This window comes from Rhea americana, unplaced genomic scaffold (assembly GCF_003343005.1).
Source record: "Rhea americana isolate MKP2758 unplaced genomic scaffold, rheAme1 scaffold_262, whole genome shotgun sequence".
NCBI lineage: Eukaryota > Metazoa > Chordata > Aves > Rheiformes > Rheidae > Rhea > Rhea americana.
In genome coordinates this window covers 181,440-209,239 of record NW_028186382.1, presented here as the reverse complement: position 1 = coordinate 209,239, position 27,800 = coordinate 181,440, and the positions used below count along the sequence as shown (strand labels likewise).

General features: G+C 39.0%; 1 protein-coding gene across 1 annotated transcript in view; it reads left to right on the top strand.

Moving 5' to 3' along the window:
- Positions 1 to 27,800, top strand: part of ANKHD1 (ankyrin repeat and KH domain containing 1) — a gene marked incomplete at its 5' end in the record, with an annotated part of 121,441 nt that overhangs the window by 29,805 nt on the left and 63,836 nt on the right. Inside the window, 7 exons of the mRNA XM_085307713.1 lie at positions 14,880 to 15,036; positions 19,840 to 19,987; positions 20,888 to 21,035; positions 22,019 to 22,252; positions 24,030 to 24,124; positions 27,040 to 27,277; positions 27,495 to 27,686. Coding sequence (XP_085163839.1) covers positions 14,880 to 15,036; positions 19,840 to 19,987; positions 20,888 to 21,035; positions 22,019 to 22,252; positions 24,030 to 24,124; positions 27,040 to 27,277; positions 27,495 to 27,686 — 1,212 coding nt within the window. The remainder of the gene's footprint in view (positions 1 to 14,879; positions 15,037 to 19,839; positions 19,988 to 20,887; positions 21,036 to 22,018; positions 22,253 to 24,029; positions 24,125 to 27,039; positions 27,278 to 27,494; positions 27,687 to 27,800) is intronic.

Here is a 27,800-nt window from a genome sequence, read left to right as displayed (position 1 = left end):
AGAAGGGCATTTGCTCGCAGCACAGAAATGTTCTTGAGTGTTTGTTGCTGGCACGGTAGCCCAGGAGGAGGTGTTGCAGGACTGCCGCAGAAGGCAGCAGCCAAAGAGAGGGGATGGAGGCTTCAGGTACACAAGTACCGCACTGTGATTTTGCTCCCAGAGCAGATCTCTTCTGGTGTGTATTGCAGATGTTTTTTGGGTTTTCTTATGTTCAAGGTGGGGAAAAAAAAAATCTTAAGCACTTGTTCATTGCAAAAAATGAAAAAAAAGGGAGTGGTAAATTCAGATTGTCATACCTACCATTTAATCCTAGAGGAGCACCAAAGAACATTCATGCAGAAAAACAGTCAGAAACAGTAAAGAACACTAATACAGAAGTTCATAACCTACTTAATCCCTTCTTTTTGTTCTCCTTTGTAATTTTGGTTAAAGTTAGTGTGGTGGTTTGAATATTCTTGTCAAAAGCAAGATCCTAAGTTTACTTACAAATAAAAACAAGTTAGAAACTTTAGTTGCTATGGATGGATGATCTTTTATTATTACTATTATTTGGAAGGAAACTGAACAATTTACTGTAGCTGGATATAATTAGCTGCTACACTGTGACTTTATGAAAACATTGGAGTGACTGTCACATTTTGTTGCGTAATGCGGTGCTAACTAGAACTAGTCCTGTATGCTGGAGGAAGACAAAATACTGTAAGCGTTCTATAGGATACAGAGTGGTGTGTGTGTGGTGGTTTTTTTTTTTTTTTTTTTTTTTAATATCCAATATAGGTACCTCTTATCTTAGGTCTTTACAGCCTAGGAGTGTCTTTTTTAAAAGCAGCTTGTGCTGGAGGGATCATCCCTGTTTTGATATGCAGCTTACACCACTTGGAGTTAGTTTGGGTTGCCACTGTCCTAGGGTTAGAACAATTTCTGGCTGAGTAATTGTTTTGTGCGACTCTTTCCTATTATAGTTCTTATCCAACAGTCCCTATTGATGCCCGTCAGACTTGGTGGGGCGAGAGCAGGGAAGCTTTGGATTTTTTTTTTTTTTTTGAGCTGGTGTTTTACTGTTAACTTGTAAACAAAAACTCTCTCCTTGTCCGAGCCAAAATGCGAATTTCTGTGCTTGTAAGTTTTGCAAGCCTGAACTTGGAGACAGGGTTTAAATAACCTTTCCATCTTGCTACTTCTTGAATGTGTTAACAGAGCAGAGGCTGTGGCCAACAGGGCTGCCCTGGGATCAAAGACATGATAAACTAGCAGTGACGTGTCAAACCTAGCCATGGGTGGTTGAGAGGGAGGGAGAATTTCTGCCCAGGGCTTCCTATGGATGATAATTTTCTGTGTGCAACAGTTTTTCTTTTTTTTTCCTTTTTTCCTTTTTTCTCTTTTTTTTCCTTTTTTCCTTTTTTCTCTTTTTTTTTCCTTTTTTCCTTTTTTCTCTTTTTTTTTCCTTTTTTCCTTTTTTCTCTTTTTTTTTCCTTTTTTCCTTTTTTCTCTCTCGCTCCCCTCTCCTCTTTTCTCTCTCTCGCTCGCACGCTCTTTCTCGCTCACACTCTTTGCCTTGATTGGCTGTAGCATTTCATAGGTGTGGGGGACATACCAGGTCCAAGACTCAATTCTTTCAGTGTACTTCCAAAAAAGAAAAGGGAGGAGAGTGGTGAGAGAAGAAGAAAGACTGAATGAACACTGGACTAACCTAGACAGGTTCAGCATTAATGTCCATTCTGCTCATAATTGTTAATTTTTTTTTTGCTTCTCTGCTAGAGGAAGCGGGAACACTTTCTTCTGCTTTAATATAATTCTTCAAGCTTTGTGCTGAGCTACAAAGCCTTGTAATAGTCTCCCTTGAACTTTGATTTGGATTGTGTCTAAAGCAGTTTGGTCATTGAATTGCAATTTAAGTGACAACTCTGACAGGACTGACTTATTTTATTTTATTTTTTTTATCTCCCCTGCTTACTGTTATTGCTTTTGTCCTAATTGTAGCTACGAAGCGATCCAAGGGGAGGACTGCAGGAATGCAAGCAAGCAGATGTCTGTCCCAGACACTTACCAGCAATGGGATGAATGAAAAAGCAGTTGACTCTGTCAGATCTTTCAACTGCTAGCGCTTAGCGCTGCAGCAGCCACCTGTGGATTGCCAAGCAGCATCTGCAGATAACACATGATTGCATATTCTGTTCTTTGTTTCAGCAGCACTGAAGAACTTGTAGTGCTTTGTGAGAACACGTGTAGCTGGGTTCCACTTGTGGAGAAACATGCTTTTTGGTGAAGGAAATTGAGTGGGTTTTTTTTTTTTTTTTTTTTTTTTTGAAGAGTGAAGGTGCTTAACAACAACAACAAAAAAAAAGTGGAGGAGAAAAAGGAGCAGCTGCCTCTAGTGGTTTTCTTTGCGTATATATCTATAGAATATTCAACTTTGAATTCTGCAGGGACTGACAGTGTCCAATGCACAGGAAAATGGCTGGTAACAAAGCAGATGATCAGTGACCATAATATAGGAGTAATTCATAAAGCTTTCATATTAACTGCACGTAATATGTGCATTCTAAGTGCATTTAGAGTAGATCAGCATGGTTTTATGAACATACATAATTGTAATGACCATGCAGAGGCTTCCATAAGAAATCAGCTGCATTGATAACTGCATCTGGTAACTTGTCACCTTACAAGGTGTAAGTAAAAGTAAGCTAACTTTTTTTTTTCTTTGGTAGATATTTAGTATGAAAGATCTTAAGAAATGAAAAAGGTGTCATCCTTTATAACGGAGTTTGATTAAAAACCCTTCAACATTTAGACATTCAGAATGACTAGCACAGGGTACATGAGGTGGTCGAGGGGATTTAATGGCTATTTGCTGAGACCATAAGGCAGAAATATTTCTTCTTCTGTTCCTGGCTACGCAATTTTATCTCCTTTTGCCAATTCTGCTATTGCTCAGACTCTTTGCTGGTCAAATTAGACCTGCTATTCTGGCAGAAAAAAAACCCTTGTTGCTAGCTGTAAGTGCAAGGCAATTGCTGGAAGTACCGAGGAAAAGATAAGGATAGAAGTAGTATTGAGTCTTCTCCCTTTTTGGTAGTGACCAAATGTTAGATCAGCTCAGGGTGTCTCATGTTACTTCAGCTTTAGAAAAGGTAATTTAAGAATTTGCTTAGTATTCATGTAGTGAGAGGAAAACATGTATTTTTTGAAATTAAGAGGCTTGACAAATCAAACTGATAGAGAAATTCAGTTATACTGTGGCAAAATTTATCTGTTATAGCTAGGAGTTTAAAGAAGATGCAGCAGAAGAATGGATACTTATGGATAATTATTCTGATATTAGTGTTTCCTATTTGAACTCTTATTTGATCTCAAGATTTAAACTAATSTTTTATTTTAGTAACTGAATATGAACACATTATTCCATACCTACCAAATAGTTGCATTCTGAAAACAGGTAATTGGTGGATTGGGTTGGTGGAAAAGTAGGTGAAGTTTCAGACTACTTGAGAAGATTGGGATTTTGCTAGAAACATCTGCAACTCTAAAAGAAACTTAACGTTCATGAAAATTGAGTGGTTAAATAAATTCATGTTCATGCTGGAGCACAGATCATTCAAACATAGCCAAAATAATGTGAATTTGAATCGTCTTTTAGGAACTGTTCAGTGGTTCACCTGGAATCAAGTCCGATTCTGATGTTTTGTGGGAATCACAAAAACAAAGCCTTAAATTGAAAGGAACAAATCTGAGCTTTAAAGTAATAACTGTTCCTGAGTGCTATGAAAATGAGCGATTAAAAAGGAAGGAAAAAAGAAGAGAGAGAGAAACTTCACTCCTAGAGATGTGTTTTAGGAAAGATTTAAAGCTCTAATGCAGCACAAATGAGAAGAATAAGAAGTGGTGTTGCTGTTAGCAAAGGGCAGCATCTGATACACGAGGAATGGTTCAGTAGATCATGAAGCGTCCGTTGGAGAGGTACACTCCTAGCTTTTGATTCTGCAAGCAGAAAATATTGCTGCTAAAGCTGCCATTCTAGAAGGTAGAGAAAAATGGGAAGGTGGTTTCTGGCTCTGGTTCATGTCAAAAGACAAATATAGTATTAAGAATCTGTAGCATCAACCAACTGAAAAAYTGGAGGCTAGAATTAGGGATGGTTTTCACTGCTGGTGCGTGTGTTGCAGTGGTCTCAAATTGTCTCAGATACTGGTTTTTTTGCTTGTGGTTATTGCTTAGTTGGATGAGTTATTGCTGTTTCTAGGAGTGAAGTTTGTGGTGAAAAGGATCTTCTTGAAGTTAGGATCACCAAACACAACCCAGGTGAATGGAATTCTATTTCTGCTTTTGCCAGAAAATGCTTAGCAGGTGACCTGAATATGTTATTTTCAGATCACATTGAAAATATCATTTCTGGGTGTGCTGATTTGCTGTCAGGAACCTGATTTGCAGAAATCAAGAACTCAACTGCTCTGGAAGTACATGGAATGGGTGATACTGACAGCATAGTTACATTACGGATTTTAAAAGATAACACAAACTTTCGGTGCCCTGGAGCAAAGATCAGACAATCATTTTGATGCTCAGCGTTGAAGATGACAGAGATGAATACTTGATGTTGAAAAGACTAAAAGCCTCAGTGTTACGTTTTTAGTGCTTTAGAAAAAGCTAAACTAAAACCTCTCATATCAAATCTCTACTACTCCCAGCATGGGACTAATACTAGTGTTGGAATGAACTGAGAAATACAGGAACATTTTATCTAATGCCTTTCTCAAAAAGAGAGTGTAAACTTTATCAATATAAAAATGTTTCTAAAATGAGAAATTTCAGAGGACCAAAAACATTTTTTAGAGAGATTTGACTATGCCAAGATACTTAATTTCTGTAGAGTAGAACTTCTACCAGCTTTAGTTAGCTGTGGTCTAAATATTTCACTGTTACATAATAGAGATGGGTATTCTCTGTGGTTGCAATCAAGAGATGTTCTTGTCTCCTCTTTCCTCCAACAGGTTTTCTCTCTTGAGGGCTTTGGACTTTGCCCCCTCCCTAACCATCTCCTTCCCTCTTCCCTACCGCCAACCCCAAACTTGTCTATTTTACAAGCTTTTTACTACTTTGAGGGCATATTTTTGAGATGACAAGGTTTTAAATATGACCACTGCCTTAATTGTCTGGTTGTTTTGTCCTTCTGGATTTGAAGTTAGGCACAACTTTCAAGTTTCCTTTGCACAGTGTCAGTGAGAAGTGCATTCATCATGAATGAGAAGTGGTGAAGGATGTCACTTTAACTCTTTTGATCCAAGAGAATTATTTGCAGGAGAATTCTTTTTTTTGTAATTAGGAAGATAGCAAAAGTTGATAACTTTAACTGTTTCATTTGGCAGGTTAAGTTAAGCCTCCCTGGGGTAAGTTAGTTTGCTACTAGTACCGCTCCAAATTTGTTGATTTGTTGTTTGCTGGGTGCCGTGCCCAGGGAAAACTGTAAACTTCTATAAAGCCACTTTGGGAAAGTTTGAAGATTTTCTGTAGCTGTACAGAATTTCCAGGCATAGAATAGGAGTTACTGGATTGAATAACTTGATGGTCTAGGCTGAGGATGGTCTAAGCTGAGGAAGATCTGGTCTTCTCGGAAGAGTTAGATGTACTGTAGAGACCTTTTACAATTACTCTGCACTGTGTGGCCACAGCCCTTCTCTGAAGTGTCAAGTGGATCTACTGGGTRGGCAGAGTTGCTCTAGTACATCCTGGAAGTGCCAAATTTAGTTTAGCTATGTGTGCCAGCCTGAGGTACATGCGTATGTACCCAAAGCATAGAATGTATTGTTTGCTGTGTGAACATGCTTGAAGTTTTGGCCTGGATAGAGGTATGGCAGCCCTAATTACAGGGTATTACTGCTGTGAAAAAGGCTTTTGATATAGGTTAGTTTGCTAAGGAATGCTGTTTTTGCACTGGAAATACGTCTGTGTGAAGGCCTGAAGCATTGGGAAGGTTCATGACTGGAGGTTCATTAGGAAGGTGCTTTGACTGCACATGTGAAATAATCAGATTGTATTGCTATGTGATTATGAACCGGCATATTTTGTTTGGAGGTATCCCATGAGATGCTAAAAGCTTCATCTGCTCTAAATAGTTTCTGAAGAGAGATTTTTGAGTGTAACAGTGTCATCCTGCTCACTCTCAGTGTCTGGACAGAAAGTCACCTTATTGCATGATCTATTTCTAGCAAAAGTACTGAATTTTCTTTTCTTATCTCAGAAGGGTGGTGGGAAACCTGTGGGAAGCTGTAAATATCRTTTTAGATGAAAGAGTACCGCCTAGGTGATACTTTTCTGGTGAAGAAAAGAACACGACCTCTTTCTGAAGTCTCTTCTATTTTGAGTCCACCCTTCCCTCAAAAATCTAGAGCTTGCTGTGGGGAAGTAGTATCACACGTAAGACTCGGTGCCTGTCCAAAGCCTTTTCTTCTGTCTTCACTGGATTTAGCATCTTACTGATCCCATGAGGTTGAGCCCTTATGACTAAAGGGGAATTAAATATATCATTCATTGGACTTGCTCTTAGAAAGAGATTTCTGGGCAGGCATGAGAGGTTCAGTTTGAAGGAATGGAGCAACTTGAGAAGCTCCAATCCGTAAATTGGCAACCTGGTATTAGGTCTGTCAGCAAGTTGTGAAGAAATAAAGCGTGAACAGCAAAAAGTGATTAGGATATGTAATATAGCCTTGAAAACAGAGCTAATTGTTAGCATACTTGGAGTTTTTGGAAAGAGCTTGGAAAGATCCTATGAATTAGATTGGAGTGCTGTACTTTTCTAAAAGCAATTTAAGACAATTTAAGTTGACAGTTTAAGTTGATCCTCATGCAGCCAAATGTCATATTAACCGTGATCTTTCTATTTAGAAGAAAAGGTGTGTCCTTTTGATGTATTATGCAGGCTTTTTAGTCCTGAACTTTAACACTGTGATAGATTGGCCCTTAAAAACCRCAGAAAACAGCCAAGGAACTGAACTCTTCATGGTAGAGTACAATGAGTAACTTTAAGTTGCCATTGCTTTTTGAGAATGTTATTGAGTTGATATCTAATAAATAAAGCAGAATACAATTAGAGGGGGTCCCTCCTATCCTCAGTTTTTTATTCAGTTTTATAAGCTGATTAAATAATCTGCTGCAGATATGGTAAGGCTACAACCTGCCCGGTCAGTTAGACTGCAGTGTGCAAGAGATGTTACGTAAGTTGTTAACACGACAGAGGAAGCCAGTGCACTAAATGTGATCTGAAGTACAATGCATAGATTTTTGAACCCTGGTTCCCAGGGAATGACACTGCCTTTGAAGAAGTCAGCTAAAAACATGGTAAAGAAGAATGATGGTGGTCTTCCAGAAATGTTACTGGATGACACTAGTTGAGTTTCAGAAAGTTTGGAGGCTTCTTTCTAGAGCCTTCAAGAGACCAGCACTTGTTGGAATGGAGAAATCTTTCAGCCATGCTCTGACTAGCAATGAGACAGATTGATCAGGTGCCTTATTTTGCCCTAGAAAAAGGGAATTACAAAGAATACAGAGATGAGATCTGCAAATTAGTTGGGTATGCAGTTTAGTTAGCCTGCACACCAAAGTTCAAAAATCCAGCCTTGCTGCAATTTAAGAGAACACTGTGAATTTTGGCGATAAGTTTAGTGATGGTCCGCTGAGTTCATTGAGTTACATTTCAAGCATGTGGCCAAGGTGTGGAAGCAAACAGAGAGAACAAATGCAGAACAGATTGTGGGTGTTTTTTCCCCTCCTGCTGTTGGCTTCTGAAGATGGGCTAGTTTAAATTTCACTTGCTTTAATGAGGAAAATTATTTTAAACTTTTTCTAAAAGCACCTGAATTCTGAAAAGGTTGACTGCATTAGGATGATTTATTAATATTTTTATTAGTTTCTATGGACAAATAGTAGCACTCAATGTACTGGTTTTTTTTTCCTTTTAAGACTTTTTTTTGTTTGTTTTGGTTTATTTGCTAGACAGTGCTTGATGCTTCTGTGCCTGTGTCTTCCTGCCCCTTGCTTGTGGTGCTGCAAGCACTGCACAGCCTCTGAAACCTGCGTTATTTGGACCTCACGAGTCCAAGCTGCTTCACCTCTTGGGTCCTGACTTAAATTACTTGCACAAGGCATGCAGAATTTTGCAAACCTTGCTTAGTCATTAAATGTGGGCAGCAAGCCAGAGCTGGTTGAGCGCTTTCCTGCGTTTGCCACAAGGTCGTTGTGGGTCTGGGTCTGGGTGCTAATAACTCTGTGCTTTGGGTTGCTGGCTGTGGAAGTGACGCAATGTAAACCCAGCACTTGGGAAAATACTCAGACATCATCAAAAAGTAGCAAAGTGGCCAATTTTTTGTCGGTAAGACGGGGGTTTAGAAAATCGGTTGCTGTTAACGTGCACAGAGCAGGAAGCTATGACATCGAAGAGATATTAGTAGGATGTTGTTTAGCAGATAACTGATATAATCTCTGCTTGTTTCCTCCATTACTATAACTTACAGAAAAGGAGTAGATAGGAGCTTGCTGCAGATGCTGCGCTACTCTTAAGTATTATCAGAAATAAAAATACAACATGTGGACCAAAAGATCCTGACAGATCATCTCCTCTTTAAGAAATCTTCCCTGAGGTTTTACTCTTGACATGCCTGAAGTCCTTTTGATGTGCTTTTGAAAGAGTCCTACCTGTGTCCCAGCTATTCTTGAATTAAGCCACTCAAGGCCCTACAGAACAGGGTATGCTCAGTCGTGCTTATTACTTTCTAGTCTTGTGGAAGCACTTGCATAATGCACTAGAATTTTTTTTTTCTGGTAGAGTTGCTGAAAGTATTTTTCACTGTCCAGAGCTTTCACTTTATCTGGATGAGGCTTCTTACAAAGAAGCTGAAACAAAATCCTCTGTCTCTATCCCTGAGCATTCACCTTGTCTGATGAGGTGCTACTTAATGCAGGTTCTTTACATACCGTTAACAAGGAGAGGACACATCTCTGGACCGTGCTTCTGATTTCATTTTTGGGGGGCTTTTCTAACGTTCAGATTTGTGTCAAAACCTGCATTTGTGGAGCAGGTGGTGCAAGCCACGAAGGAAGCAGAGGATTCAGTTAAGCTTCTCGGCCTAGCAGGCGATGGCACGTGAGCCGGAGTTTAGGTAGACCTCGACAAACATGAGCGCACAGGCCTGACGCATTAGCAGTTGAATGGCCTCCAGTGTGTGTTTGAACACACGGTGTGCTGGAACTGTTTGAGAGGGAGTACCACAAGCACTGCATCTGCAGTTTCATCTTTGTGAGGATTATTTGATCTTCCCTCTTTGATGCGTTGATCTCCTTTGTCCAAAACATATATAGACACCAGTGCTGTTTAGTATGAGTGATTTAACTGTGGGCTTCATGCCAGAGTAATTTCTTTTAAATAGTGATAAATTAAGAACTACTAGCTAGAAACAGCAATTAAATATTTTCTTTATTCTTGATGCGCATTTTATCTAGTAAGGGAGGATAAAGTATCTGATAATTCTGCCCGAATGCTCTGTTTGTTGGTACTGAAGAAAAAGGGATGGTCACTCTGGTGTGGATTGTCTGACTCAAGTTCCTTTGCTGAATTAAACTTGAAAAAACTTCGTCATAGATTATTTCTTGTGCTGGTTCTCTAAGATGGCTTTCAGCTTCTGTGTTCTAATTGTGAAAATACACATGGCTTTCAGAAAATGTAATCTCTGATTCCTCGTGCCAAAAATTGCACTAGCTTGCCTGTCCTTTCGGCTTTTCAACAGGCACAAACTTGGTTGTGTTCCTGTTTTTCTGAGATTATACTTACATCTTTGCCTGGTTAAAATGAGGAAGATCACTCTGAGGAGTTACCGGCTCAGATCAGGTTACCCTAAAACTCTAACCGTGGTAGTCCACAACATCCTGTTGACTATGGAAGTCAGTAAGGAAGCCCATACTTTAAATCAGAGCATTGGTTAAAAGGTATGTTGGTATACCTCTGAGCAAGCTTTTCTCTTGCAAGGTGAGCTTCATGCTTTAGCGTACCTCCTTAATCAGCTTCATGCTAATCTACGTAGTTTGGTATGATGCTAACTTCTGGAACATCTGGCGTTAGGTGTGACTAAACTCGGTGGTGCTGTGCTGCGTAGAGTTGCTTAAAAAAAAAAGAGAGCTGCTTCAGACTCTACCAGGAATACAGTTATATACTAGTCAGCTGTACCAGAAATTTTCTCTTTGTTAAGTGGTGGAAAGTCCCTTTTCATCTGCATCTTGAACCTGGCTGCTGCTCCAGGTTTGTGGAACGACTCATTTGTATGCAGATCCCGGAATTCCAGACTCTCTTTCTTGGCATATCAGATACTTTCCTCTTTAATCTGGAGGTCTGCAGTGTGTATGYTAGATGGGGAACAGCTAGATCGCTTATTTCTAGTCCAGAAAATGTGATTAAGAGCTCTTGTTTCTGTTGTCACATAATATCCCTGGCCTTAGCTCTGCCAGCTATTGTAGATGTGTTAGCAGATGGCTTCAGTAAAAAGTGCTCAAATAAAGAGCTGCCCTACAATATCAGACCAAAGATGTGTCTAGCTCCCTATGTCCTCGAGTTGACTGCTTTTCCCTCGAGGGGAAAGCAGTAGAAACAGTATCGATGGCAGATTTTCCCTTCATTCTTCCAGTAGTGGTGGTGTTTGGGATTGCATTGAGAACATCACCTTCTCCATATCACAAATCACTGTAGATTGCTCTGCGTAAAGAACTATCCACAGTGACTGGTAAGTTCTCTTTGCAGAATTACTACATGCAACAACGATCGGTCCACGAAAAAACAGATTTATAATGCATCCTTGATATCTTTTTTTTTTCCCTAAAAAGTGCCATTTTATCACAGTAAAAAGCAGAATGTCAAATACTCTGCTCATACAAGTAGTTATCAGTTCAGGTAGTGCCAGATGCCCTTACTATTTCTTGTGAATCCATAAAATGCTTGTGAGACTGTAATAATGTGGAAAATTGTGGTCACTTGTTTTGATTCATTTTTCTTGTCCACAGCTGTGGAGAACAGTCTTGAGGATGCTTTTGTTGTGCATTGGAGGAGACCAGAAAAGTTCTTGTCTTGTAGAATTGTGCCTGAGTATAGATCTAATTGCTGCTGTCCAACTTTTGCACAACTGTACAAGGAGGTATAACCACCTGGGAGTGTGACACAAGAACAAGCGATTATAAAACGGACATGAAAACAGTTTTGTGGAAGGTTAGAAGATGACCGAGCATTACAGCATAAGGATTGTGGCATAATCATCCTAAATCACAGTGAAGTAAAAACTGAGCAATTACTTAGATGCTGCTATAAGCCTGCAAAAGGAGACTGAATAAATGGGTGTTTGCAATAGCAGAATCTGGCTTGGTAATTTTTGTCTGTCTCCTTTGCACTGTGTCCAACTTAACAAATGCTGTCTTCTCTGCTGTCTTCTATTGCTGTCAATTAGTTTGGAAAGGTAGAAAAAAGTGCTTCGGTTCGTCACACAGTTGCCCATGACATTTTGAGGATCAGCACGTCTGATGCATTATTTTGCTGTGGATAAGTGGTATGAAGTTACAACCTGTGTTGGCATCTGGGCTGAGTTGTAGCTGGTGCAGTGAAAAAATGGCTTCTTTAACTTGCACTCAGAAAGTTCTTGGTGTGGTTATAATACCTTTGCTGGAAGGAAATAGAAAACTTAAATGAGCTGTCACTGTGACTTCACAGCTGGAAGGAAGAGCCAGTGGTTGGGAAGCCTTCATCAGACCACCTGTATATGAAAACAGGTATTTTGGAGTAGGAGCTGTGAAGCAATGATAGTTTGTTTCTCTTCACGGGCTATAGCACTTGGTAGATCTTTAGTGTGACTTTTTGGCTTCAGAAATGTTGTGTGTGGATGCTCAAAAGAGCAAACACTGAAAATGGAGAGACTTGTCAAGGGTAGTTTTTGCATGCTTGTACGTCATCCTGATTACATCCAGCAGCTTTTCCTGTTGGGACTAACCGGAATCTATAAACTTAAGACTAGAAGGGAGCTGGCCTAAGAAACCGAGGCAATCCCTCACACCATGTAAGGGCAGGAGCACGTAAATATAAATTTCTGTTGCAGACCTCTCATCTAATACATTCTTGATGTACAGAAGAAGATTAATTCTATGGCCTGCTTAGGTAACCTCTTTTACTACCTTAAAGAACTGAAATAATTCAGATATTCAGTTTAGTTTCAGGTATCCATTTCTATTTGTTTTTCTTGTGTTTTCACCCAACTTCTTTTTGTTTCCCACTTTCTGTAAGCAACAGAGAACTGATTGCTAGCTCCTTCACAAGACCCTTTGGAAGTACGGGAAAACTGTTGTTGCACTGCTCCTTGTAAACTAAATCCAGTCCCTTCAGCCTTTACTCAGGGGTCGTATTTTTCCTAATCCTGTGGATTTCTCTCCTGTACTTTTCCATTTTGCTTCATGTGTCATTCAGATTCAGCTCTGGTAGTCCTAGATGAGGCCTTAGTGCTGAGTTGAGAAGACTTAATTCTCTTTTTCTTTTCCCTAGTACTCTTAGGTACACTGTAAGCTTGCGTAAGTCAGCATTGTTGCCAGAAGTAGCTAGCGTAAACATCTGTGTAGTTACTCTGAGCTGCACCGGGGAAGCAGATCTGTATTAAAAACTACCACTTTTTCTGTGTGTTTAGTACTAAAATAATTCCCCAGTCCATTTTCACAATTGCTGTACCCAAATATCCAACCTACCCCTCTGCTAGAGTACTGCCGCAGTGACAGGGGTGTCTGCTCTTGAGTAGCTGCAATTTGTATTCCCTTCTAAACTAACAACAAATCCAGTTTGCATTCATATGTGAGGTGTGAGCTGTGGTGTTTGTGGGTTGTTATTTATAGCTTTGCTATATTTAGTAGCAGTGGCTAAAAAGGTTGTGACCTCAAGAGTTTGGAGGTAGAAGGGGGCAAGTGGTCAGTAGCCTCTTCAGATGTTTTAAATAATGGAGTCCAGAGTCCCTACTCTGTTTCTGTGGTCCATTTGACTGCAGTCAAAAAAGATGGAAGTGCACTGTGAAGTGAAGCAGGTCCTAGCAGGATACAGACATCAGATCCTACTTGTACTTGGTTGTCTTCAGAGATTCTGTGACAACCATGGAAGAATTCTTGATCTTCAAGATGGAGCCTGCTTCCTTTCTGCTGAATGGAAAGGTTCTTTCTCTAACCAAATAGAGGTGTGATGCAGATAGGATGTAGTCGTAGTTTCTCATTTCATTGTGAAGCGGATACTTTATTTCACATTTCTTTTTTTAATAACTTCTCAACAATGCTGAAGCAATCCAAATAGGATGTTGGAGCCAGGAAGGGAATATGCTCAGTTTTCAGCAAACTTCTTAAGCAGTTCATCCCAACCTTGGTGGCCTGTGCTTTGTTTCAGTCATCTAAGTAAGCTTTTTGCACCTCATTGTAGATGTCTCGAATGACAGAGGTGGGGATTCTTCATTTTGTCTGCAATGTTGAGTTTGAATGCTTCCAGCCAACACTTACCAGAGCTGCAGCGGCAATGTAGGATTATATAGCAAAGTATATATGGGATATGCTGTCCTAAATTGTTTTCAAGATGGAGAAATTTGATAAGTATTGATTCTTACATCAATGAAAAATTAATTGGAGGCTCTCAAACAGGGAACATGCATTGTTTGAAGAATGTTCAAAACTTTTCAAAGTATAATTTCAGTATTTATACTGTAACGGTTACAGAGTAAAAGTGAGAAATGTGATGTAAATCAGTCTCGCAGAGGTGCATGTACCAAATAGGACTACCTTTTGAAGTAGTAAGATGCATCTTTCCCCTCCCCCCCACCCCGACGTTTAGTTTTAATTTCACTCTATTTCACTGCTAAGGAATTGAAAATTCAGCTGGTTCTTTACTGATGAATGTAGCTACAATCTGCCTACATTGCAGCAACAACTGTGCTGAGATGTTTACATATGTAAACTAGACTGATCTTTAGCTCTAAAAGTGTTCAAAGCTGTAACGATTTACGTGGAGTAAGACAACTACTCAGATGTGCCATAATCTCATATCAGTCATGAAAAAACTTACGCTTTTGGCATTTAAGTGCAGTTTAAATGAATGAGAGAAATACTTGCTTATGGTGCTAATCCCTGTGGGCCCGCAGCTTTAGTGTGGCAGCACAGAAACTTAAAATTCAGGCTAAGCATTTCTACTTGTGTGGTATAGATGGGGAATTATTTCAAATATGCTTCAAATATTTGAAATTTTTATTTAAAACTTGTTGTGCCTGTAGCTGTATCTGTGTACTTCAGAACTGTAAACTGTTGGAAAGTAGAGCTAATAAACTTTAGGAAAATTTGTAATTTTTAGTATACTCTTAAAAAAAAAAAAGGAACAAAAGTATATTAGACTAAATCCACTTTTTGGATGGAGTTGAGCAGGAAAGGAAAAATAATTTTAAAACTTGAAGTCAAAAATTCTTGTTCACATTCAGATAATGTTAAAAGAAGTCTGTGGAATTAATATCTCTTTCTCAAACTTCTGCTTTTGGGCTTGACCTCTGAATTTACCCTTAATCCCTTCAATGGTTTCCCTCCCACCTCRTCCTTAAAGGTGTTTGAACAGAAAATTTGGGACAAATAATTAAGCTGCCAGTTGAAAAATGGTTTTGCTACTGCTGTGGTATAATTAAATATTCAGATCATAGGCAAATGTTAACAGTTACTTTTAAGTAGCTGATTTTCTGGCATGTTTGCAAATGATTTTTAACTAATAGTGCATGTGGCTGAAGTCTAAAATAGTTTCTTTGCATTTCTTTTGTGTGACTTTCATACTAACCTGACTGATGAACGAACGTACGCTGAAGGAATTGGTAAATTGTCCACTGCCGATGGTAAAGCCTTCGCAGATCCTGAGGTTCTCCGAAGACTGACATCCTCTGTCAGCTGTGCGTTGGATGAAGCTGCTGCTGCGTTGACGCGGATGAGAGCAGAGAACAATCACAATGCAGGACAAGTGGACAAGTATGTATTGATGTCCCTCCACTCCTGGTTTCCTAACTGTACAAAGTAAACTTGCATTTGTCAGTTAAAATTTAGTTATTTTTGCAGTTACTCTTTACTAAAGACTATCTCCTCTGTTAGTAGCAAAAGCAAAGATATTAAGTCTGAAGGTGTAACTGTTCTCACTGTGAATTACTAGCTAAGAAGGACAAGGAAAAAGTACAAAACTTTCCACCTTCTAAATTTGAAAGTGCTGCTTTTTCTGTATATGAGGTAGTTGATTTCTTTTTTGAGAACTGGTTGTATTCTTAGTTGTAGAAGAGCTAGTGATAGTTCTGTGCCTACTGCCACTGTGTAGCTGAGGGGAAGTTAAAGGATCTAGCTCATTGGCTGTGTTAAAAGTTGGAAGGGTATATTAATACTTACTAGGCAATGATTAGCTCAGGGGCATAGGGAAAAATTAAACTAGGTATCAGGTAACTTTTTGTAGGTGATAATTAATTAGGTCAACATTTAACTCCCAAGAGCATAGCACTGAGGCTTTGTGCTAGGTTTCAAAAGCTTTCTACTGCATTGGAAATTCTAAAGCAATGTTTAGAGCTCCTCAAGTATTTTTTTTTAGTCTGACGACTAGTACAAATTTTTCATAAACTGTTGAGATAGCATGACTGTGTGAACTGTTGAACTTAAGATCAAAGATCTAAAATTGAAATTTCTTTTCATACGGAAGGCCTCTTGAAATTCAGACTTGAATTTGTAAAACAAAATGCTTACGGTAAGTCATTGCTCAATATTTAAATACAGATACAGGACAAGATTATTTCTGAAGTGAAGTTAAAGAGATTATATGGGAATCAAAGTATGTTGGAGAAGCATACTCGAGCAAAAAAAGGAAACATAGAAGAGGTAGAAGCAAGATCAGGTGGTCTGGGCAGAATGTAGAGACACTGTCCAAGCATGCAGAGATGATGCGGCTAGGAGAACTAAAGCCTTCCTGGAACTGAATCTGGCAAAGGGATATGAAGGGTACAATAAGATATCAAGCTCAAGGATATCAGCTGCAAAAGGGACAATGTGGGCCTGCTGTTGAGTATCGTAAAAGCTCTGGTGACAGGGGTCACAGAAAAGGTAAGAATGCTGCCCTTGCATTGATCTTTACTAGTTAGATTTGCCTTCAGGAATTCCAGGCCCCTGAGACTGGTGGAAAAGTCTGGAACAGGGAGGACTTGGTGGAAGAGGGATCAAGTCAGGGAAAATCTAAAGAGATTGGATATGCAGAAGTCTGTGGGACCTGATGGGATGCACCTGCAAGTGCTGAATGAGCTGGCTGGTATCACTGCGAGGCCATTTTTGATTATCTTTGGAAGGTCATAGCAACTGGGAGAGATTCCTGAGAACTGAAGGAAGTAAATGTCATCTTTAAGGAGGAGGAATGGGGGGACTGTAGTCAGCCTCACCTTGATCCCTGGGAAGATCGGGAGCAAGTCTCTTGAAGCCATTTCCAAATATACTAAGGGCAAAAGGTGATTAGGAGCAGTCAGCATGGGGAGATCATGTCTGACCTGATAACATTCTATGATGAGGTGACTAGATTTGTAGATGAGTGGTTCGTGTTGTTTGTCTTGACTTTAGCACATCTTTTGTCACAGTTTCCCACAATATCCTCCTAGACATGCTGCTAAAATATGGGCTAGGTAAGTGGTCAGTGAGGTGAATTGAAAACTGGCTGAATGGCAGAGTTGAGCAGACTGAGATCAGTGGCACAAAGTCCAGTTGGAGGCCTGTTCCACCGAGATCAGTGCTGAGTCCCAGTCCTATTCAGTGTATTCATCTGAGACCTGGATGTAGGGATAGAATGCACCCTCAGCAAGTTTGCTGATGATACAGAAGTGGGGAAAGTGGCTGATACACCAGAAGGATATGTTGATGTTCAGAGGGACCTTGACAGGCTGGAGAAATGGGCGGAGAGGAACTCCATGAAGTTCAAAAGGAAATGGTCCTGCACCTGTGGAAGAACAATCCTGTGCACCAGTGCAGACTGGTTGGAAAGCAACTTTGCAGAGAAGGATCTGAGCTTCCTCGTGAATACTGAACATGAGCCAACAATGTGCCCTTCTGGCAAAGAAGACCGACAGCATCCTGGGCTGCGTTAGGAAGGGCATCGCCAGCAGGTTGAGGGAGATAATTCTTCCCCTCTTTTCAGCCCTGGTGAGACCATATCTAGAGTATTATGTCTAGCTCTGGGAGGACATGGATATGCTGGAGCAACCTAGCAAAGACCATAAAGATGATTACGGGACTGGAGCATCAGACATATGAGGAGAGGCTAAGAAAGCTGCAGCTGTTTTGTCTGGAGAGGGGAAGGCTGGAGAGAGATCCTACTAAGATGTATAAATACCCTATGGGAGGGAGCAAAGAGATGGAGCCAGATTCTTCTTGGTAGTGCCTAGTGACAGGACAAGAGGCAATGGGCACATTTTGAATTACAGGAGATGTAATTCATCCTTGGAGATGCTCAAATCCTGACTTGACACAGCTCTGAGCAACCTGACCTAGTTGACCCTGCTTTGAGCAGAGGATTGGACTTGACAGTCTCCAGAGGCTTACTCCAACCTCAGTGATTCTGTGAAGGTCATTCTTGTCACTTTTCACAAAATACCTTGAAAATACTTTAAAGAGGCCCTGAGTAGAGGGCAAACTGGGAGAACTGTTGAGATGTGGAGGTCAACTAGAATCAAGTCTGAGTTCCGTTTCTAATAGCTCTTTCTGAGAACAGAATTGGTTTTGCTGCAGTTTATTATGTAGAGTGGCCTAAGGTCTCCTGTGGAGAATGATGAATTTCTCTTTCAGGACCTGTCTTGCAGGTTATGATGTTGGGTGGCTCCTACTTCTGAAGGCTCATTTGTGTGGGTGGAAGTGTATGAATCCCCACCCTTTCCTCCCAGTTGAACATAGGAACTCATGCTGTAAAAGCCTGGTGACATGCAGGTTACAGCAAGGCTTTTTGACTGCTTGGGTCATGAGTGTATGGCTGTCCCCTGTTACCTTGGAGGAGAAGGGGCAGGTTTGAGAGTGTCATGCAGCCATTGCTTCATTGTACAAGCTTGACTAAGTAGCCAAATAATAAGCATATCCAAAATAATAATTATTTTTATTAAAATAGCTAAAGGGGTTATAATGCAAATGTAAATGTTCAGATATTGGATGAAGTTCGGGTCAGTACTCAGCTGGTTATCTAGCAGATGCTAAAATATTTATTTCATTTTTGAGCATATGACAAATGTCATTTTCTTTCAAAAGAGAGACTTGATGTAGTTCAACAATTGCAGTCTTTGGAAGTGAGTTGAAAATTGAACTTTGTGTGCTGTCCTGAGGATGCTTTGTGCTCCAGTCGGTTACATCTTTAGAGGTGAGAAATTATGGAGTAAACCCACATTTTTCATGAAAGAAAAGTAGAAGTTTGAGCTTCTTAATGCATCTGAACCTACTAGTGAACCTGCAGTGGATCATCTACAGTTGTGTGCTCTTTATAAGAGAAGATTCCTCCTCCCTTTGCCTCTCCCACCAAAGCATTAATTGTAGTTTGGATCCTAGCAGCTCAGGGGCTGTGATCCCCTGTATATATTTTCTAAATAAGAATAAATCATCATTTAGGTAAGTGTAACTGAGTTGGTGCTGAGCAGGGCTTGCTCCTAGGTACTCTTATCCACGCTTAGTGGTGCTTTAACAGCTGTCACTGCTGTTAGAATTACTCATCTGTTTTCCCCGCAGTGTACAAAAAGATTGAAAGGGCAGATGACATGATTTGAAATCAATTGAATCTCAGCTCACCCTCTTTTTCTAGATTTGTTTAGTATGCTTTCGTAGGTCATAGGGCACCATCTCTTTACTGCAAAGGATAATGATAGTTAAAGTAGTGATTACAGATCTCCTGAGCTTTTGATTTGGTTTGTGTTTTCCAAATGCTTAGTTTGTAGTTACTTTTTTTTTTTTTTTTTAAGGATAGCTTATTAGTTTTCTGCATGGGCTTTATGTTGTTATTGCTGTTAAAAGTGTTAAAAACTTTAATAAAATGTGAAAAGAAACACAGATGAAACCCTTACAATGCTCTTCTCTCTTTTGAAAATTAGATCATTAGGTGTGGTAAGGATTTCTCTTGGTTTAAAATGTCTGCTTAAATTAAGAAATCACTGTTTCCAATTAAAAGAAGTGAGCTTTTGGGCAGTGCAGAGAAGAAAATTGTGTGACTGCAAGAGAGATGACACTAAGGAAGTTGGGCTTGTTGCAGAATTCGGCGTTAGTGCTCTCTGCGATGCCTTTTTTTTTTTTTTTTTTTTTTTTTTTTTGGTACTAGGAATTTGCCTTGGTGCCTACAGTCAATAGCTTGTTGTGGCCATAGCTTGTTGGCGGGATGCCACATGCACACAGGCTATGTATAGCAGCAGTGAGGTTTACCTCTGTATTTTGCAAACACCACAAATTGCCTGACTTCAAATGCTCTTTTCTGCACCAGAAGTCTGTATGAGAGCTTATTATCAAAGTTAGAAGATGATGAGAACAGGAGTTGATTTAGACATAAGCAAGGTCATTATTTCAATTTCTCCTGTGAAATGAGTGTGCATCTCATACAGATGGTGCATCTTGTGTATCTTTATATATAAAAATTCTGCACGGTGTATTTTTTATTAAAGCTTTTTACTGAAGTCATGAGCATTAAAGCATTCGAGATTGCTTCTTGCATAAGGGAACTAGCCATCTACTGCAAATTTATTTTGAGCTTATTTTGTGGTTACTGATTTTTTTTTTTTTTTTTTTTTTTTCCAGTCGCAGTTTGGCAGAAGCATGCTCAGATGGGGATGTAAATGCTGTCCGGAAGCTGCTGGATGAAGGAAGAAGTGTAAATGAACATACTGAAGAAGGGGAGAGTCTCCTTTGCTTGGCCTGTTCAGCTGGGTATTATGAACTGGCACAAGTATGTAACAAATATAGTCAAAACTAAACCTTTATGAAGTATTGTGTAAGGGAATTCTTTGATATCTGAAGACTATAACTGTTCTGATTAAAATAGGTTTTATTATCTAAATTGGAACTTCAGTTAATGGGGTTTATATTGTTGTGGGTTAGTTGTTGGTCATCTTCTTTAATGGACTATGCCATCTTATGCCTCTATATTTAAGGGACTTGTCTGAAGAATGTACTTTGTGTTTTTTATAATCTTTTCTTTTTTGGCATTGTTCTAGATGCAATCAAGCTGTTCTGCCAGGGAAATATTGCAAAAGGATCTAAATTAGTGGTTAAATAAAACCACAAATGATTACATGCTTCAGCTCATGTCTAGTCTCAATCACTCAATCTTTTTTTTTAATCACATCTATATCAACATAAATAATTTTGGACCTGCCTTTATCCTTGTATATCACAATATGTGCTTTTTTGAAGATGCTTGTGATGGTTCTCAGAAGGTGCCCAGCTGGAAGTTTTCACACCAGGAGAGCATGCAGGGAGTAACTTGCTTACTCTTAAGCTTAAACTAGTCTGTGCTGTGGTCATTAATGCAAGTTTGTCATTTCTCTTATCATGCTAGTTAATGAATTGCCCTGTGACATTTTTAAATGTCAATATTGTACTGTAACTTAATGTGGGCTTTAACTGCTATGAGCAAGTGATCTACAAAAGTAGCATTTCCTAAAGCAAAGCACAGGATAGGTAGTAATAATAAATGGTCTTAGAGAGGACCATTGTTCTTCACTCCTGGGGTATTACTGTGAGGGGATGTAATGGCTGAGTGGGGAATCATTCTTAAATCCCTTTGAACTAAAATCAAAATGTAGGTGTTACAATTTATTAATTAAAGTGAACTTTTTTTTTTCAGGTGCTACTAGCAATGCATGCAAACGTTGAAGATCGAGGGAATAAAGGAGACATAACACCGTTAATGGCAGCTGCCAGTGGAGGCTATGTAGATATTGTTAAACTTCTCCTTGTTCATTGTGCAGATGTCAACGCCCAGTCTTCAACAGGTAACTGGGGAGCAGTAACTGGAAAAATTAACAATACTACCACATAAGCCATATGCTACTGTTCTGAGCATCTGTTTTTTAAGTGCTTGATAGTTCCTGCCATATCTTTTTATAAATAAAGCTATTAAGAGCAGGTCAGATAGTTGTGTTTAATAATGGCCAAATAAGGTTCTTATAGCTCTTAATGTTATCTGTAATGAAAAGTATTCTGAAAACCACTGCACTGTAAGATGATGAGGAAAATGCATGAAGCTTAGCTTTCCTCATTCGTATAGTCCAAAATTGTGTAGTAAGAAGTCCTTGGAACATGTGGTCATGATCAATTCCTTTGGTATATGGTTTCTTACTGAAAAGGAGGACCAATTCTTTGATCAGTAACTGTAACCTTACTGAAAATATTAAGGTGCAGTTTAATTTTACTAGTCTTAAGATACAGTTCAATCTTTTATGTGTCAGATGTTTCAATTTTGCAGTGTGCTTTTTGTCCTGATGGTTAGCCATATTGATTAAAGCTGTAGACTATAAAATAGCTTAAAACTGACTGTACAAATTAAAATGAGCCATATGTGATTCTCTATCATTTTCAGAACTCATTTTTTAAAATGTAATAGTGTATTTTTTTCATTTAGCCAATAAAAGCCTTTCAAGGGATCAAAGAGTACTTGGACAAAAAAATCCTTCTACATTGAGCATGAAAATTATTCAGTGATATCTTTGACCTTTTTCTGTGCTGAAGTAGGAAACATAATTATAAGACAAGTTTTTTTTTAATACTGACTTAGTATTAAAATTCTTTAACGTTATATTTTTGATGGAATTTTATATTCAGCCTGAAATTATTGGCTAGAGTAACATTAACAGTAGCCTTTTACCTCACAATAATGGTAAACATTTGGTTTTGTTCAGAGTTTTTAAAATCTAACTTTCTTTTCTGTGTTTGGCATGGATGATAAAGAGGAGTGTCTCAAACTTCTCTTCCACAGGGAACACAGCGCTCACTTACGCCTGTGCTGGGGGATTTGTTGACATAGTGAAGGTGCTATTGAAAGCAGGTGCTAACATAGAAGACCACAATGAGAACGGGCATACCCCCTTAATGGAAGCAGCCAGTGCAGGTCATGTTGAGGTTGCAAGAGTATTGCTGGAATACGGTGCGGGAATCAATACTCATTCCAACGAGTTCAAAGAAAGTGCACTTACACTTGCATGCTACAAAGGTATGGTACTGAAATGATTGCTCAAAGAAACTCTTGTCTCTTGCCTTATTTGTATCTGTTGAAATTTATTTGCAGCATTGCTGTTGTTTGTCTAATTGACATTTCCAGACGAACTATGATTGAACTTTTAAAAACTATTTAGGAATGCTAGATTTTAGTTTTCAGCTCCATGTCAGGAATGGTATTAAGCCTATGCACAAAGATGGATTATCATTATTATTATTCTAACAACAAAATTGTGCTTTTAAGATCTCAGTCCTATTACTTGACTTTTTCGCCTCACGGATGCTATTTGTCCACCACATTTGAACCACATTCAAAACATTGGCTATGAAGTTTGTGACTGGCTGCGCCCAAGCTTGTGCTTTGACACCACCTGGGTTGCTGTCTTCCTTACGCACCACTCACTAATGTCCACCCAACGGTCCCCCTTGTTATTTGTGTTCCTCTCACCTGTCTTAATGTTCTGAAAACATCTCTATTAATTGTTAGGGCAGTGTAAAGTTACAACAGATATCCCTAGAATTCCTGATGGGGGGGAAAAATGCCAGTGTTTACTATTGAATACTTTTCCTCCAGTATAATTTTAGGGGCATTTATGAATTGTTATGGAAGCTGTTAAAGTCTTTCGACTTTTTGTTGTTGTTGTTGTTTTAGCTGTTTTTTCAAATTTGACAGGTGTGTGAAGTTTCTTTATAAAATAACTTAGTGCAGTGGTTAACTACACCTCCAAAAATTTTTCTTCAAAAAAAAAAAAAAAAAAACTCTATAAAATTTCCAACAACTGTTTTTCTCCTTCTAATAGAAGCTCTAAGGATGCAGATCATTGTCACAGTAGCTGCAGATTTTGCCTCTGGTGAAAATCTGAGGATACATGTTATGTGGAACCTGTCTGAAAACTTGGATCTGAATCTGTCATGGATTTCTGGCAGTGTATAGTAGTACAAGACAGGGAATTTTCAGTAATAGAACTCCTGGATATATTGGATGGGTATTCTTAGTTCTCATAACGTAAGACTTAACAGGAAGAGTGATATCGTGTGAGATTTTCTTAGACTAGAGATTTTCGGTATTATCTTTGGCAAGATTGTTGAGCTACCTTGTTTTCCTATCAGTTTGTTGCATAAAACAAAAAGTTTTATCATTTAGTAGGTGTGCTTTGGGAGGATAAAATCTTGTTACTTGTAAGGGATACAGAATCTAAAGTGATGAAAGGTGTAATACAGTCCTTAAATACGTTTAGGTTTTGGGTTTTATTTTGAGAAATGTTCCATCAGTTAAAGTGAAAAAAAACTTCAGTAGAAACTTTTTAAAATAGTGTCAGATAACATAATGCAACATGATGTGTGCAGATTAGAGTTCTCAGAAGGGATTAAAAAGCTCAGTTAAGTTCATAGCTGCATGAACCTAATCTTTAGAAGGTAATTTTCTTTCTCCCCCTGCCCCTTTCAAAATATATGCCATTCAGAACAGTTAAATTGTATGTCACTATACAACTGAATAAAGAATGAGCACGGTCTTTTTTAATAACTTGAAGTCTCAAAGAAGGGTTCCTGTTGTGTGAATTTGAGTTATTGCTGTCTTACGGCTGACTGTCCCTTTTGCATTGGTATTTGTTTTAATATTTTAAGATCAGTTGAGGTTGCGAATTAAAACTTGTTAAAAATTGTAATGGCAAACTATGCAAATCAAAATGATCAACATTAGGTGTTTTATCTGTACTACTAAAAGCTTGTAATATTAAATGCTTATTTGTTTTGATCTGTTTCATTTGAAGGCCATTTAGATATGGTTCGTTTTTTGCTCGAAGCTGGAGCTGATCAAGAACATAAAACAGATGAGATGCACACAGCACTGATGGAGGCCTGCATGGTAAGAAGCTTTTTATTTGTCCTCCTCCCTTTCCAGTGAGAGGAGTAAAGGGGACAATAAAGTGAGTCTTTGTTAACAAGCTGTCCTCTGCAGATGCAGAGTTGCAGAGTATTTTGATAATCATAAGAAATCCATTACAATAGTTAACAACCACAAGTAGCCAGCTTCTAAGCCTCTAACTGGGCATAGGGAAGAATTATTCTAACTTCTGGGCAAATGATGCGTTGTTCTAAATGTTCTCTGTGTGAAGCATAGTGGTAGCTAATTTGTAGTGCCATGGGATAATAGGTTGAGTGCAAATCACTTTTATCTTTTTCAGTTTAAAAAGACAAAGGTGGGAAACTGGCTGTTTTAAATAAAATCTTACAGATCGTAATCTGGAAGGTGTGAGCTTTCCAGAAGTGCATTGAACTGGATGACTAATGTGTCACATGTATCTCTTCACCATGCAGGAAATATATATATTTTAGGTGTAAATGGTGCTGTGAGTTTTTCTTTCAGAAATAAAAGGTAGACCAAAAGTAGCTAGTGAATTCGTGAGCAATTCATACAGTCTTAAAGCAGCTGTTGAAAAGCCCTTTCTTTCCAAGAGCCTCATCTTGATGTTGAGTGCTGTGTTGTGTCAGAACACATCTGTTTCTGTCCAGAGCCATAGGAGATCTTTTATCTAGTCTTCAAACCATGGAACTTCTTGGAGAAAAGAACATGCAGTTTGTTTTCATGTGAAGCACAGAATATAGGAAAGCTTAATTTGCTCCTAGTAGCATATATAGGCCTTAGAAAATGGGCTGTAGTGTTTCACTAGTCTTCTGAGAGCTGAAGGCTCAAGTGTACTTTTGGTGCAGTTGAGATAATGATGCGAGTGACCGAGGTCAGTAACTGATCCCTTGAAGTTCCAACTGCAAGTCTAGTGATGGAATTTGTTCCTTGCCATTGTTTTTTTTGTCTGTACCCTTCCAGAAAGGAACCATTCGCACACGCTATTTTGACTTTTGGCAGTCTTTGTTGTTTTCTGAGCAGTGAATGCTGCAAGGTCATAACAGGAAGATGAGATGCCTGGTCTCTGTTCATTGATTTAGGTTGTAAGTGCCTCTGAGTTTCAGTACTGTGTTCTAGTCAAGTTGGAGTGCTATGGTTAAAATAAGAAATTTAATTGGATAACCTTGTTGGCTTTTAGCTAGTTCTCAAAGAACAACAGCCTGCGTGTCTAATTTACAGACATGGGTATTGTCAAGTCTCAGGTTATACACTACCTGCTTCACAGTCAGCTGAAAAAAGCTTTGGCAGGACTTGCCTGTCTGATATTCCACTTACCTCTTTCCTACAGCTGTTGAGTTACTGTCTCACAATTCTGATGTGGTCAGAAGGGAGAAGTTTGCTTGAAGATGCTGTTCTTAAAAAATGAGTTCTCAAATTTTTTCAATTAATCTATAATATGACTGAGAAATCCACTTTTGGATCACTACTAGGTATCTGTGCCCTAGCCCAGACAAATCTGGCTCTAGCATGGGAAGGAGAAGTGCTTTAATATATTTTCTGCCCATTAAGGTTACCCAACTGTATTTAGATTTTCATCAATAAATTAACATAAATGCATCTGCTTTTCGCCTTTGTAGTTGGGCTTTCATATGTCTTTGTGTGGAGGAAATACTCTTTTACTTCACTAAAACTGTCTGGTCAACACATGTTGGGACTAGTTGAAGGATCCAGGTTAACTGTCAAATCACTGGAGAGCCACTGCATCAGGGAACAAAGCTATGCTAGCATTACCAAACCATCGTGGTTGGCTCAGTTTTTTCCTTCCAGAAAAACTCAGTGTTTCTTTGGATGATAAATGGAATGTGCATCCAAGGAGATGTACCTAATACCTACACATCTGGAATGTGCAAGGCATCAAGAGTTCCCTTTTCAACCTTAGGTTATCCTACTAAGTGTGTATGCTGAAGAAGGGTCAGGTCTTAAACGTTCTCTGATTAGTCCCTCAGAACTGGTGTATCTCACTGAGCAATTGCATTCTTTTCATGATTGAACTTCCCCTCTTAAAGGTGTTTGTTTGCATTTCAACAGATTTGGGTTCAGTTAGAGTAAGTTACATGAGAGAGAGATGCCATATGTAGGTGTTTCTTCTTTCCTAATGTCAAAACCTCTTTGTATGTTTCCCTTTCTCAAAGGTATTGTGGCTCTCTACAAATCATGTCTTAGGTGAAACATGAGTTTTTGGTACACATTCTCTTCCAAGCAACTTCCAGCAATATAGATAGAGTTTACTGAGAAGTGAACAGCTACATTTGTGTGGTTTTTTTTTTTTTTTTTTTTTTTTTTTGAAAGGGCTCAAATGAACTTATATGGCAATACTCATTGTCTTTCCTATATGGCAAAGATTCATTCACCCCAATGCATTTTTGATTTATTCCCGTTTCCCTTCCTTTTTCCTACCTCACTGTAACCTATTGCAGTTTCTCCATAATTACTGCACCTTTCTCAGGATCTGGAATGTGTCTGTTGGAGCTGTTTGCCTGTAGAAGCCGTGAATCAATTATGAAGAAAATTTTTCTTCCAATACTTATTTTGGGAGTTAGTCATGCAGTGGGTCTGTTCATGGTACTTGTTTGATGTCTATATTACTCTTGTGTCCCAAGTGTTCTGCTGAATATTTAAGTCAAGTGTCCCAAAAAAAGAGGGGAAAGAAAAACCCCAAAAAACAAAACTAGCCTTTGTTTTAATCAATTTAAATTTGGCAAAGTCGAGATGGACATATAAATGTCAGTTTAATCCAAGCATTGCCATAATTGTCATAAATGGAATCATCATAACGAATGAAGATCATCATTTTCAGGTATAATACAATAGCAACTGTAACTACTGCATTTAATGATTTAATGTTTCTGATTTTTGTTTTCACTCCTGCCTTGTAGGATGGACACGTAGAAGTAGCTCGCTTGCTTTTAGACAGTGGTGCTCAAGTGAATATGCCTGCAGATTCCTTTGAGTCTCCACTCACTCTGGCTGCTTGTGGTGGACACGTAGAGCTAGCAGCTCTCCTGATAGAGAGAGGAGCGAACCTGGAGGAAGTTAATGATGAAGGTTACACTCCTCTAATGGAAGCTGCTCGAGAAGGCCATGAAGAGATGGTGGCCTTGTTACTGGCACAAGGTGAGATAATGTAGTAATAAGTTTCATTTCTTTAGTGTTCACTAAAAAGGATGCAGTGTTTGTAGAGTGCAAGTTCTTATGATTTAGCAAGTGGTTGTCACTGCTTACTGCTGTAATTTCAAAACCAAGCTAGAGCACCTAAATTACAGAGGTGATAAGCATTCACCTTCCCACCCTGTGTCTGGTCAGTTAAATTAACAGCTGTTTTGTTTTCTAGGGGCAAATATAAATGCACAGACAGAAGAAACACAGGAAACTGCTCTTACTCTGGCATGTTGTGGAGGGTTTTCTGAAGTAGCTGACTTCCTTATTAAGGCAGGAGCTGATATAGAGCTCGGTTGCTCAACACCTTTGATGGAAGCTGCTCAAGAAGGACATCTTGAATTGGTGAAATACTTGCTGGCAGCAGGTATGTGTACAATACGAGTGATCAGACCCACAGACAGTGCAGTATGATTTGCTCTGTATGATTTAGTAAATATTGATGGTAGTGTTGTAACAAGAAACTCTGTTCTCATGGACT